The sequence below is a fragment of the Petaurus breviceps genome, unplaced genomic scaffold (genome assembly GCF_028583685.1).
Source record: "Petaurus breviceps papuanus isolate PSGF00001 unplaced genomic scaffold, PetGlider_PUasm1.0 90977, whole genome shotgun sequence".
Taxonomy (NCBI): Eukaryota; Metazoa; Chordata; class Mammalia; order Diprotodontia; family Petauridae; genus Petaurus; species Petaurus breviceps.
The window spans coordinates 31,073,153-31,086,098 of NW_027187391.1; the positions used below are offsets into that span (position 1 = coordinate 31,073,153).

Genomic DNA, 12,946 nt, shown 5'->3' on the forward strand with positions numbered 1-12,946 from the left:
GCCCAACTCTGTATCCCAAAGAGATCAAAGAAAAAGGGGGAAGGACCTATTTGTACAAAAATCTTTATAGCATCTCTTTTTGTGGTGGCAATGAACTGGAAATTGAAGGGATTGCCATCAATTAAGAACTGGCTGACCAAGCTGTGGCACATGATTGTGATGGAATGCTATTGTACCCTAAGAAATGATCAGGATGGTTTCAGAAAAACTCATATTAACTTATTTTTTTAATAATATTTTTTATATTTTATTTTTTATAATATAAAAATATATAATATATATTTATAGTTCTTATATTTTTAATAATTAATTAAATTATTAATTAATTAAGCAAAGTAAGTGAGCAGACCCAGGAGATCATTGTAGATAGTAATAGCAATACTGTATGATGATCAAAGGTGAATGATTTAGGAATTCCCAGCAATAGAATGACACAAGTCAATTCCAAAGGATTTATGATGAAAAAGGTTATCTTCAAAGCAACAATTGGTAGAGTCTGAATGCAGATCAAAATATTATTTTTAAACTTCATTTTTCTTGGGGTTTTTTTGTCTGTATTCTTTTTTGCAACATGACAAATATGGAAATAAACTTTTCATGACTGCACATATATAATCTATATCAAAGTGCTTGCTTTCTCAAGGAGGAGAGAGAAGATGGAGGGAAGGAGAGAATTTGGAACTCAAAAATTCTTTTTAAAATGTTAAAAAAAATTGTTTTTACATGTAACTAAGAAAAAACAAAAATTCTTTTTAAAAGCTTTTAAAATTAAAAGTTGAAAAACTTCTCACATAGAATTAAGGGGCCCTTCTAATTTTAAAGCCTCTATTCTAACTAAAACTAAATGGTATTCAATTTTGATTAAACTATTTTATCTACTAGTGGTGAGAGTAAAGTTAAACTCATGGAGCTACTTTTTGGGTTCAGGGATCATAGTACTTAGGGGTTCTACTGGATAACTATGAATATTGATATATCAGAGATAATCCCTGAGAGAAAGCACTAACAGGAAAAGCTTAGATTTGAGGGGAAATGGGGAGACTAAAAGGTGGAAGGGAGGAGAAATTCATTGCAGATAGGGGTGACAACCTATAGAAAAGAAATGTGAAAAAAGAACTCTTTTTAAACCTGAAAGCCTGGCTTTGAGTATAATGAACAATCATTACATGTATGGTGAATGTTACCATATGTATGGTGTGCATGATAATCTTAGAAGTCAATAGAAATCTTACTAGCACTAGATCAATCAATGAACAGGAATTTATTAAGCACCTACTATGTAGCAGGCACTCTGCTAGATACTGGGATACAAAGACAAAAATTACTTTGCTCTTAAGGAACAAGATAAGCAGGCAGCAGAAACAAGTGAATTCAATAATACAGCGGTTAGATTAGAGAACAAAAACAATTGGAGGAAAATTCCCTGACAAAAACTACTAGGAAAACAGAAAAAGTTTAGCAAAAATTAGGTTTAGATCTAAATTATATGCCATATGCCACAATTAAATCAAAATGAACATATAACCTAACAATAGAAGGTCACAATATAAAAAAAGGTAAAAGAGAAGAAAATCAGGTACCTTTCATAACAATGATTAGGGGGGAAATTCTTAGCCAAATGGAAACAAAAGAGATTAAAAAAAAGAAAGAAAAACATTTCAACTACATATAAATGAAAAGATTTTATTGGAACAAAATCAGTGCAGTGGTGATAAGAAAGCCTATGGCCTGAGGAAAAAAGTCTTTACATCACACATCTCTAATATGGGTTTTATATCTAAGAGAGATGGGAAATTAATATAAATATGTGGAGAGTCAAAAGGCACAGTTCTCTAAAGAATTTCTACGTGCTAATAACCATATGAAAGACCGCTCCAAATCTCTATTAATAAGAGAAATGCATATTTTGAAGCAATCCCTGAGGTCCTAGAGAAAAGGTTATGAAACATACTTTCTTATCGAAGACAGGTAAAAGGCTACTAGAATAGGATATTTTATACATTGTTTAACCTATTCTCTGTATCAAATGCTTTTGCTTAATTGTTTTTCTTTGTCAATAAAGGAGATTCAGTCCCCAGTATCATAGAAAATAACTGTAAAGACAAAAGGCATCAATCAAATGCATTTTTAAAAAATGCATCCCCCATAATATGATTCCCAGGAGAATACTTACTACAGTTTAATATAATGTTGAGTATACCGTTAATGATTACAAATTTGTCACTAACTTGCAATTATGTTATTTTTCAGGTAGAACTATTATTTTGAAAACAAAAGTTTATCAAATCCACTGTTAAATAATTACCATTTTATCAAATATTTTCTATGGGGAACACCTTATTGTTTTTAAATATTTACTTTTTAAAATTACACGTGTATGAAATAAGGACTTTTATTGATTTGGGAGACTCCTGGATGAGAAAACTTCATCTACAAAAGCAGGTCAACATCTTCTCTTCCACTTAAAAGTCTTAGATAGCTTTCTAGAGCACTGAGAGAACCACATGACCAATAAATAACGTCAGAGGCAGAACCAGAACCCACACCTTCCTGGCTTTGAGTGTATATTGACTATGCCATGTGCCTCTTAAGAAATAATGAGTAAGAAGAAATTCAGAGAAACATGAGATTTGAATGAACTAATGCAATGAAAAATGAGCATTACCAAAAGAGTTATACACAATAAATACAATTAAAGTAAACCCCAGGTTCTTAATCTTTATATTATGGACCCTTTCGTCAGTCAGGTGAAACCTACGGATTCCTTGGAATGTTTTTAAATGAGTAAAATAAAATACAAAGGAAACTAGTTATTTTGAAATACAGATCAAAAACCAAGTTCAAGGAGTCCACGTTGTTGCCTTGGTGTCCATGGGGGTGGGGGGTGGGACCACTAAAAGGTGGCAATTCTAAATAACTAAAAAAAAATAACGATAGCCCTAGAGAAGTCACGAGGACACACATACCTCCTCCTCAAGGCAGAGAAGAGCGAGAACTGACACTGAACGTATGCAAGGTCAGATGAGGTCACTGTTGCGCGCTTGGGGTAATTGTTTTTCTTTGTTACGAGAGAGTGCAGTTGGGAGAGAGAAGAAAGGTGTTTCCAGAAATGACTGTGAAGTAATGACAAAGGGCATCACTAAAACGCTTTTTCGGCTTGGTTGGTTTGTTTGTTTTTAAAGAAAAAGCCCTCAGGGCCGAGCCCCGCATTCTGGAGCAGAGCGCGGGGCCCACGCTCCATCATGTGGAGCCCACTCCCTCGCGCGGAGCCGGCTCCGCGAGCTCTCTGGGGTCCTCAATGAAGGGTCACCCCCTAAGGCCCCAGGCTGCAAGCTGGGGAGAGAGGGAGGCGAAGGACCGGGATTGGCAGGTGGAACGATGCTGGGTTGGTCGGCGAGGCGCTGCTCCAAGACTGGCGCTGGAGGAGAGGTGGGCGGGGCTGGGGGGGGGGTCGGGAAATGACGTCGCTGTTAACGCGTTCACAGTGCGGGGCGAGCGCCCTAGTAACGGCGACAACTCACGGCTCCGGCGGCTGTGGTGGCGGTGAATACGACGTTTGCTTCTCGGGGTCCTCGCCTCCCCTCAGCCGCGTAGGCAGTCTGTCCCCTCCCCTCCTTCGATATCCCCGCCTCTGCGCGCACCAGCCCGCCGCATCTCCCCGCCCTCGCCCTTCTCATCCTTGTCCCTCCGCAGCGCCGGCGGCGGGGGCCTCCCGCAACCCTCCAAGTCCCTTGTGACCTGTGGGGCTGCGCTTCTCCGGCCCCCGAGACGCCTCCGCCCCGGGCGTGGGGTGAGAGCCGGCATTTCGGCCCGTCAGTCCGTGCGGTCGGAGAGGTCCGATCCGGTCCGGTCCCTACGGAGGGAAGGAGCCGGGACTTCGGGGCCGAGAAGGGCCCTCGGTGACGGAGCCTTTGCCCTCGTGCCTCCGGTCCCAGCCCGACCACACAGCACACCCGGTGTTCCGATCCGCCCAGGAGCTGGGAGACCGGGATGGAGGCGCGGGGACCCTGGTCCTAGACGTAGCCCGTGGGGAAGATGGCGACTCCAGGGATGAGCTGGCAGCAGCACTATTACTCGGCGGCCGGGGGGGCGACGAAATTCTCTTCCGCGGCCGGGTCTCAGCAATCAGCGTTTAGCATGGACTACAGCCAGGATCTCCATTTGAAGATGAGCAAGAAGATTGCTCAGCTCACCAAGGTAAGAGGCGCTCGTGAAGGGGGACTCCCCCCCACCCCGGCCCCACACCGGCACCTTGGGAACTCGGGAGACAGCAACACTGTGTCTAGGATTTCACACCTGCCCGTGCATTCGTTTTCTAAGTACACTAGGAATTGGGGCGGGGGGCGGGGTGCTGGTGGGAGTAGGGTAGTGACTGAGTTCAGAATTGGGAGCTATTGGAAAGGAAAGCCTGCTCCTTATCTGACACTTGGAAGGGTTCAAAACTTTGTGAAACTTTGCAAGCAACTTTAAGTGCAACTTGGAAAGTTAAAGTGGACGTCGTCGTTTAGTGAATTATGTACCTCTCTTTTAGGGCGTGTAACAACCGGTAGGTATCTCAGGACAAGTTAGAATTTGTTTTCATTATTTCGTAGTAATTATTCAACTTAATCCTTAATTTTAGACATCAGGAGTAACAAGAGGCTCCCCAAAGCAACACACAAGAGAGATTTTATTTGATCCAGATCTGTGATTTGATTGGTGTAGGGAACTCGTGGTGTAGAAATTCTCCTTCCCCAATTAGTTTAACAACCCAGCCCTCCTTTAGAGTGGACATCTGAGGGCGTCTGTTCCAAGACCCTCATTTTCCAGATGAGGAAACCGAGGCCCAAGGAGGTTAAGTCACTTGCTCAGGGTCATACAACTCGTTTGTTTTAGGCAAAACTTTTGAACCTCTACTCCCCCTAAGCTTCTGTGACGCCTTGCACTAGGCTGGCTTTTGGTATAGCTTATTCATATAGGATGACGCCGGATTCACAGAATTAATCATTATCTGTTATTGGTTATGTCATTTTCAAAAACTGAATGTGGAGGCAGCTTGATACAAAGGAAGAAGTACTGGCTTTGTAATTAGAAGACGTGTTCAAAGCCCACCTCTGATGATTCCTACTTGTGTGATCTTACTTAAGTTATTGAACCTCCTTGGTTTTAGTGTTCCTCATCTCTAAAATGAGAGGATTGGACAAGATGGTTTTTGAAGTTCCTTCCAGTTTAGGAGGGCCAAAAATACCCTTCACATATTTTTTAGTAAGTCATTCTTTATTTGGATAGTATACCAAACACCTTATTAGAATGAATCACATGGAATTTTTATTTAGTTAAGTACTTGATGTCATTCGACCATCAGTACATTTTTTTCGAAGCATAACCCAAAAGTTGGCCAAGATAATGGTACCCAAATGGAAGTATACAATAAGCTTAGAATATGGAAGAATTTAGAGGAATTGTTTTCTGAGAAGGAAAATTTGATGCCTCTGAATTAACTAGCTCTTGCTGCCCTGTGTTCACACCTGATGATGTCTGTGTTAAGTGTTATAAGGGCTATTGGGTAGTTTCTGAAAGGGAAGAATCTAGAATTCTTTGATAGCTGGAGTTTTTGAGTGGGAATAGGGAATGCAGTAGACAACATTGAAAAAGAGGTGGTGGGGCAAGGGAAATAAGTCATACTGTAATGGAGAGAATAAAGCAATGAAAAGAGAAAATATTGAAGAAGAGAAATTAAGGGAAGCCAGATAAGTAGGTCAGAAGTTTAACAAAGAAGTCGAGTGGGACAAAGGAAGAATTGAGGAACGAAGAAAAAGCTGGAAGACTGTATCATAAATAATCACCAAACTCAACTTTAGAGTTAGTGTTCTTTCTGGTTGTGTCAAATGGACTGAAGGTGGGCCTGGTTGCTAGGTTAGTACTTTTCGAATTCTTTTTGTCTCCAAAAGAGTGATAGTTATATTCTGTCAGAGCCCTTAAGTATTTAGGTGACCGAAAGCTACATTTCTTGGAATAGTGTTTTGGATAAGTTAGCTATTTTGAACTTCAGAATTTTGGTATTATAATAATAGTAAGCTTGCATTTATAGAACTTTAAGGTTTGTAAAGCACTTTACAGTGTTTTCTTATTTTATTCTCACAGCAACCCTGCAAGGTAGGTGCTGTTATACCCTGCAAGGTAGGTGCTGTTATCCCAATTTCAGAGATTAGGAAATTGAGGGAGGCAGGGATTAAGTAACTTGTCTGGGGTTACACTGCTACTAAGCTTCTCAGATCTTCCTGATTCTAGGTCCACTATTTCTACTGTGTGACATAACATGCTAGAATGAGCTATGTGATTATTTATTCTGTTGAATGCTTAATAAATTCTTATTAACTATGTTCATAACTTTAGTTTGCAAACTCCTAATGAAGTAGTGAAATACAATGTGGGCAAAATTTGTCTCTTCATATTTTTTGTTTTCTCTGTTTCTGATTTCTTTCCTTCCCCATTGATTCTTCATAGCTCAGAATAAACCCCAATGCAATTATGTAACCAAGGGCTGAAGAGGCTTGCACAGTCAAGTGATTGTCAACTCTTGAGCATCCTTTTTCATTTTGTTTCTCTCTATATATACAATTTCTAGTCTCTGGGAATATTTTCCTCCTTTAATGCTTTAGAAACTGGACTCTATCCCTCATTAAATGTCATTTCATCATCTTTGCCTGTATTACTGGAAAGAATGCAAGAACAGAAAGGAAATTGCTATTTTCTGAGACTGTTCAGTTGCAGAGCAGGTCTTGATCTATATAGGTAGGAGTTTGCTAAAGAGTTCTACCCCATGGTGTCAGACTCAAATAGAAACATACCTGCAAGTGGCATATTGACTTAGAAAACCACCGATTAATATTATCTGTGTTGTACTATATTTTTGTGTCTTTTGTTAATCATTTCCCAATTACATTTTAATCTAGTTCTGGCCACACTAGGGAGTAAAATGAAAGTTTGACAGCTCTACTGTATACCAGTGGGAGGGGGTGGAATGGAGTACCCCTACTAAAATCTCATTCCTGTGCCTAACCCTGAATTCTTAAAAGCTTTGTCACAAAGTATAGGCCCAATAACAGACTTTCTTTATCTCAGAACAACCATAGATAAGTTTTGAAAAGTTTTAACACAGATTCAGGTTGATGAATTTTTCAGTCTCAGCAACTCTTAGACTTTTGTTGGTAGAAGGAAAATTCACATTGAAGTATTTGTATATTTTTAGTTCATATGTATGTATGTATATACATGCTCATGCAATGCATAGGCACCCATGATTGTGTGTATACACACACAGTCCCAAAAGTCTTAGTGTACTTTAAAGTTCTTAAAGCTTAAAACTGCACTAAGATTTTTGGGATTCCTTGTAATTATTTATTATTCCTTTTCTCCAGTAGGATGTAAGCTCCTTGACAGCAGGTATGGTTTTTCATTTTATCTTTGTGTCTCTAGGGTTTGGCACAGTACCAGGGGTTAAATAATAAACTGTATTATATGTACAAGTAGATGGATATATGTATGCACACATATATTTTAAAGGATATATGATTTCCTAAGAGCAAATAATCTCTGCAGAGATGCAGATTGTAACCCTGGTAAATTTTAGTAGACAATTTAGAGATATATTATAACCAGAGAAATAAACCCCCTGGCAGTGAAACTGCACCAAGCTAGGCTAGTCTTGGGAAGAGCCATACCTACTGAACCTGTACTTGTAGCCTAGCCTTTCAAGTTTATAGAAACTTGTTGCCAAAGATTATGCCCTGCCTTTAGAACCCAATATTATTTCTTCACCAAGATGAAGCATCAGAATAGGACTAGAGTATCCTCCTCAGGTATCAGTACAGCATTTGGAAAAACATATAAAATGTTATTAAAATACATTATTTAACTATGGGAATTCAAATAAAGTCACAATCAATACAGTTCCAGAGACATCTTCATTAAACTTGGTTTAAAAAAAAAAGACAAAGATTTGTGAAGTTGTATAATCTAGTGGATACCTCATTGGAATAATATTTGTTATATAAGTATTTCAGCAAAAATGTTGGTCTGGATAGTGCAGGAACATGGAAATAAAAATATAGAGTTGGACATCATTATTTTTTTTTAAAGCAATTGGGGTTAAGTAACTTGCTCAAGGTTACACGGCCAGGTGTTTCTGGGTGGGTGCTAAGTGTCTAAACCTGGATTCTATCCCCAGGTCATCCCGACACTGGGGCCGGTGCTCTTACTCGCTGTGCTACCTGGCCACCCCTGGACATCATTATTTTTTTAAAATAAAATTCTACCTTTTCTGAAAACTACCTGTTCATGTTTTGACCATTTATTAACTGGAGAATGGCTTTTATTTTTATAAGTTTTGCTCAGTTCCCTATATATTTGAGAAATGAGGTCTTTATCAGAGACTTGCTTAATTTTTTCCCCTAGTTTACTGTTTTTCTTCTAATTTTGACTGCATTAATTTTGTTTGTGTAAAATCTTTTTAATTTCATGTAAACAAAATTGTGTATTTTACTTCCCATAATCCTCTCCATCTCTTCATTGGTCATAAACTCTTCTCTCATCCATAGACCTGACAGGACATTTTTCCATGCTCCCCTAATTTACTTATGCCACCTTTTATCCATTCTGACCTCATCATGGTATTCAGGGTGAAATATTGGTTTATAACTAGTTTCTGCCAAACTGCTTTGCAGTTTCCAAGTAATTGTTGAATGGTGAGTTCTTAATCCAGAAGCTTGAATCTTTGGGTTTATCAAACACTAGATTACTATGGTCATTTACTTCTTTGTCTTATATACTTAATCTATTCCACTGATCCACCACTCTATTCTTAGACAGTACCAGATTGTTTTGATGATTACCACTTTGTAATATAATTTGAAATCTGGAACTGCTAGACTGCCTTTACATTTTTGTTGTTGTTGTTTTTTATTTTAATTTTTAATTTTTTAAACTTATTTTTGTGGGGGGGGGGGGAGAGGTAGGGCAATTGGGGTTAAGTGATTTGCCCAAGGTCACACAGCTAGTTTTTTTTGTGTTAAGTGTCTGAGGTCATATTTGAACTCAGGTCCTCCTGACTCCAGGGCCAGTTCTCTATTCACTGCACCACCTAGCTGCCACTATAGTTTTTTTTTTCATTGTTTTCCTTGCCATTCTTTTTTGCTACACATTTTGTTCTTTCAGGTGAATTTTGTTACTATTTTTTATAGCTCAATAAAATAATTCTTTGATAGTTTAATTGGTAAATCACTGAATAAGTAAATTAGTTTAGGTAAGGATGTCATTTTTATTATGCTGGCTTGACTTGCCTATGAGCAAGTAATTTTTTTTTAGTTATTTGGAGCTGTCTTTTATTTGTATGAAAAGTTTTGTAATTGTATTCATATAATCCCTAGGTTTGTCTTGGCAGCTAGATTCCCAGGTATTTTATATCATCTGCTGTTATTTTGTTTTATTTTTTTGCTTTTTGGAGGGAAATTGGGGTTAAGTGACTTGCCCAAAGTCACACAGCTAGTAAGTGTGTCAAGTGTCTGAGGCTGGATTTGAACTCAGGTCCTCCTGAATCCAGGGCCAGTGCTCTATTCACTGCGACACCTAGCCCCCCTGCTGTTATTTTTAATGGAATCTCTCCTATTTCATTGCTGGGTTTTGTTGGCAAAATAGAGAAATGCTGACGATTTTGTGTGGATTTATTTTACATTCAGCAACTATGTTGAACTTGTTTGAGCTAGTTTTTTAGTTGATTCTCTAGGGTTCTCTAAGTATACCATCATATCATCTACAAAGAGAGATAGTTTTATTTTCTCATTGCCTATTTTTACTCCTTCAGTTTCTTTGTCTTATTGCTAAGAATAGCATTTCTAATACAATCTTGTATAATAGTGTTGATAATGGACATCCTTGCTTCACTTTTTATCTTATAGGGAAGGCTTCAAGTTTATCCCCATTATAGTTAATGCTTACTCTTGGTTTTAGATAGAACCTACTTCTCATTTTAAGAAAGGCTCCTTTGATTCCCATGCTTAAGTGTGTATAATAGGAATGAGTGTTCTATTTTGTGAAAGGCTTTTTCTGCATCTGTTGGTATCATATGATTTTTGTTGTTTTTGTTATTGATATGGCCAATTATACTGATAGTTTTCCTAATATTGGATCAGCCCTGCATTCCTGATAAAAATACCACCTGGTCACAGTATATGATCTTTGTGATATATTGCTGTAATCTCCTTGCCAGTATTTTATTTAAAAATTTTACATCAATATTCATTAAGGAAATTGGTCTGTGGTTTTCTTTCTCCATTTTTGCTCTCCCTGGTTTAGGTATCAAAATCATATTGTTTCATAAAAGAAAATTGAAAAGACTCCTTTATCTATTTTTTTCAAGTAGTTTATATAGTATTGGGATTAATTGTTCCTTAGTAGAATTCACTTGTATATTCATCTGGTTCTGGGGATTTTTCTTAGAAAGTCTCATTTATGGCATGTTTAATTGTTTTTTTTCTAAGATAGGGTTATTTAAGTATTCTATTTCCTCTTATAATCTGGACACTTTATATTTTGTTTTACTAGTATATAGTTGGGCAGAAGAACTTCTAATAATTGCTTTACTTTCATCTTCATTGGTGGTACATTCATCCTTTTTATACTGGTAAATTGGTTTCCTTTTTTTTTAATCAAACTAACCAATAGTTTATCTGTTTTGTTTGTTTTTTCATAAAACCAGCTCCTAGTCTTATCTATTCAATTTTTTTTGCTTCAGTTTTATTAATCTCTCTTTTGATTTTTAAGATGTCCACTTTGGTGCTTAATTAGGGATTTTTAATTTGTCCTTTTAATAGCTTTTTGAGTTGTATAGCCAGTTCATTGGTTTCATTCTCTCTTTTACTGATGTATGCATTTTAAAGATATAAATTTTCCCCAATCAATTGCTTTGCCTGCACCCCACATATTTTGGTATGTTGTCTCTTTGCTATCATTCTCTTTAATGAGATTGTTTCTCTGATTTTTTTTCTTTGACCTACTCATTCTTTAAGATAAATTAATTTCCAGTTTTAATCTATTCTTGCATGTTCCTTTGTTAAATGTAATTTTTATTGCATTATCATTTGAAAAGGGTGCATTTAATATTTTTGCTTTTCAACATTTGTTTGTGAGGTTATAATACCCTGATATGTGGTCAGTTTTTGTGAAGATGCCATGTACAGATGAAGAAAAAGGTATACTCCTTTCTGTTCTTGTTCATTTTTCTCCAGAGGACTACCATATCTAAATTTTCTAAACTTCTGTTCATCTCCTTGACTTCTTTTTTATTTATTTTATGGTTAGATTTATTTAGCTCTGATAAAGTAATGTTGAGGTCCCCCTATAGTATAGTTTCATTGTCTATTTGTAATTAATTTGCCCTTTCCTTTAAGAATTTGAATGCTATGCCATTTGATCCATATATGTTTAAAATTGATATTACTTCACTGTCTGTGGTTCCTTTAGCAAAATGTATTTCCTTGCTTTTCCCTCTTAATTAGGTCTATTTTTACTTTTGCTTTTTCTGAGCTCATGATTAGTATCTCTCCCTTTTGTACTTCAGCTGATAGGTAACAGATATTGCTCCAGCCTCTTATTTTAACTCTGTGTGTCTCTCCATTTCAAGAGTGTTTCTTGTAAACAACATATTCTGTTTTCTAATCTTTTTTGCTCTCCCCTTCCATTTTGTGGGTAAATTCATCCCATTCATATTCATAGTTACTAACTACATTTCCCTCCATCTTATTTTCTTCTGTTTATCCTTCTCTCTCTCTTTTTATCCTGTCTCTTCCTCTAAAGTTTATTTTGCTTCTGACAACTGCTTTCCTTTATCAGCCCTCCCCTCCCTTTTTATTATCTGTTCCTTTCTTTTATTCTTTTACCCTCCTACTTCCCTGTTGGGTAAGATAGATTTCTATTTCCAGTTGTGAGAGAGAGGGGGAGAAAGGGAAAGAGAGAGAGAGAGAGAGAGAGAGAGAGAGAGTTCTTTGAATCAGTCTAAATGTGTGAGGTTCAAGTTTTGCCCACCTCCACCCCCTCTTTCTGTGTAGAATCCTAACTGCCCTAATAATGATAATGTTCAGATATATGTGTCTCTTTCCACATAGAAAGGTAAACAGTTTTATGATATTTGAATAGTTTCTTTCTAGCTGCTTGAAATATTTCTCTTTGACCTGGTAGCTCCAGAATTTGGCTATAATATTTCCGAGAGTTTTCATTTTGGGACATCTTTCAAGTGGTAATCACTGAATTCTTTCAATTTCTTTTTTATCCTCTGGATCAAGGATATTGGGGCAGTTTTCCTTGATAATTCTTGAAATAATGATGTCTAGGTTCTTCCTTTGATCATGACTTTCAGGTAATCCAGTAATTCCTAAATTAATTCTCCTTGATCTCTTTTCCAGTTAAGTTATTTTTCCAGTAAGATATTTCACATTTTCTTCTATTTTTTCATTCTTTTGATTTTGTTTTATTGTTTCTTGATGTCTCCTGAATTCATTAGCTTCCACTTGCCCAATTCTAATTTTTAAAGAATTATTTTCTTCAGTGGATTTTTTAAACCTCTATTTCCATTTGGACCATTCTGCTTTTCTAAGGTGTTATTTTAATCAGTGGATTTTTATACTTTTTCCATTTGACCAATTCTGTTTTTAAGGTATTATTTTGTTGATTATTTTTATGCTTCCTTTACAAAGTTGTTTACTTTTATGAAGAGTACATCATGTGAAAATGCCAGGCTGAATGAATCAAAAGCCATACTAAGGTTCTCAGGAGAAATATCAACAATCTCAGATATGCAAATGATGCCACTATAATGGCAGAAAGTGAAGAGGAATTAAAAAGCCTCTTGTTGAAAGGGGGGAGTGTCAAAGCTTGCCTTAATTGAAGCTCAACATCAGAAAAACTAAGATCT

At 37.0% G+C, this 12,946-nt stretch overlaps 1 protein-coding gene across 6 annotated transcripts in view; it reads left to right on the forward strand.

Annotated features, from left to right (window-relative positions):
- The first annotated feature begins 4,035 nt into the window (after positions 1-4,035).
- FAM184A (family with sequence similarity 184 member A) overlaps positions 4,036-12,946 on the forward strand; it is a 137,224-nt gene continuing 128,313 nt past the window's right edge. For 5 of the 6 annotated variants that reach the window (XR_011166223.1, XM_069076953.1, XM_069076954.1 and 2 more), the window contains exon 1: positions 4,036-4,197. Coding sequence is in view for 4 of the 6 variants with exons in the window: in XM_069076953.1 (XP_068933054.1) it covers positions 4,036-4,197 (162 nt within the window). In the remaining 2 variants the exon portion in view is untranslated. The remainder of the gene's footprint in view (positions 4,198-12,946) is intronic. The other variant, XM_069076957.1, reaches the window with a different exon arrangement.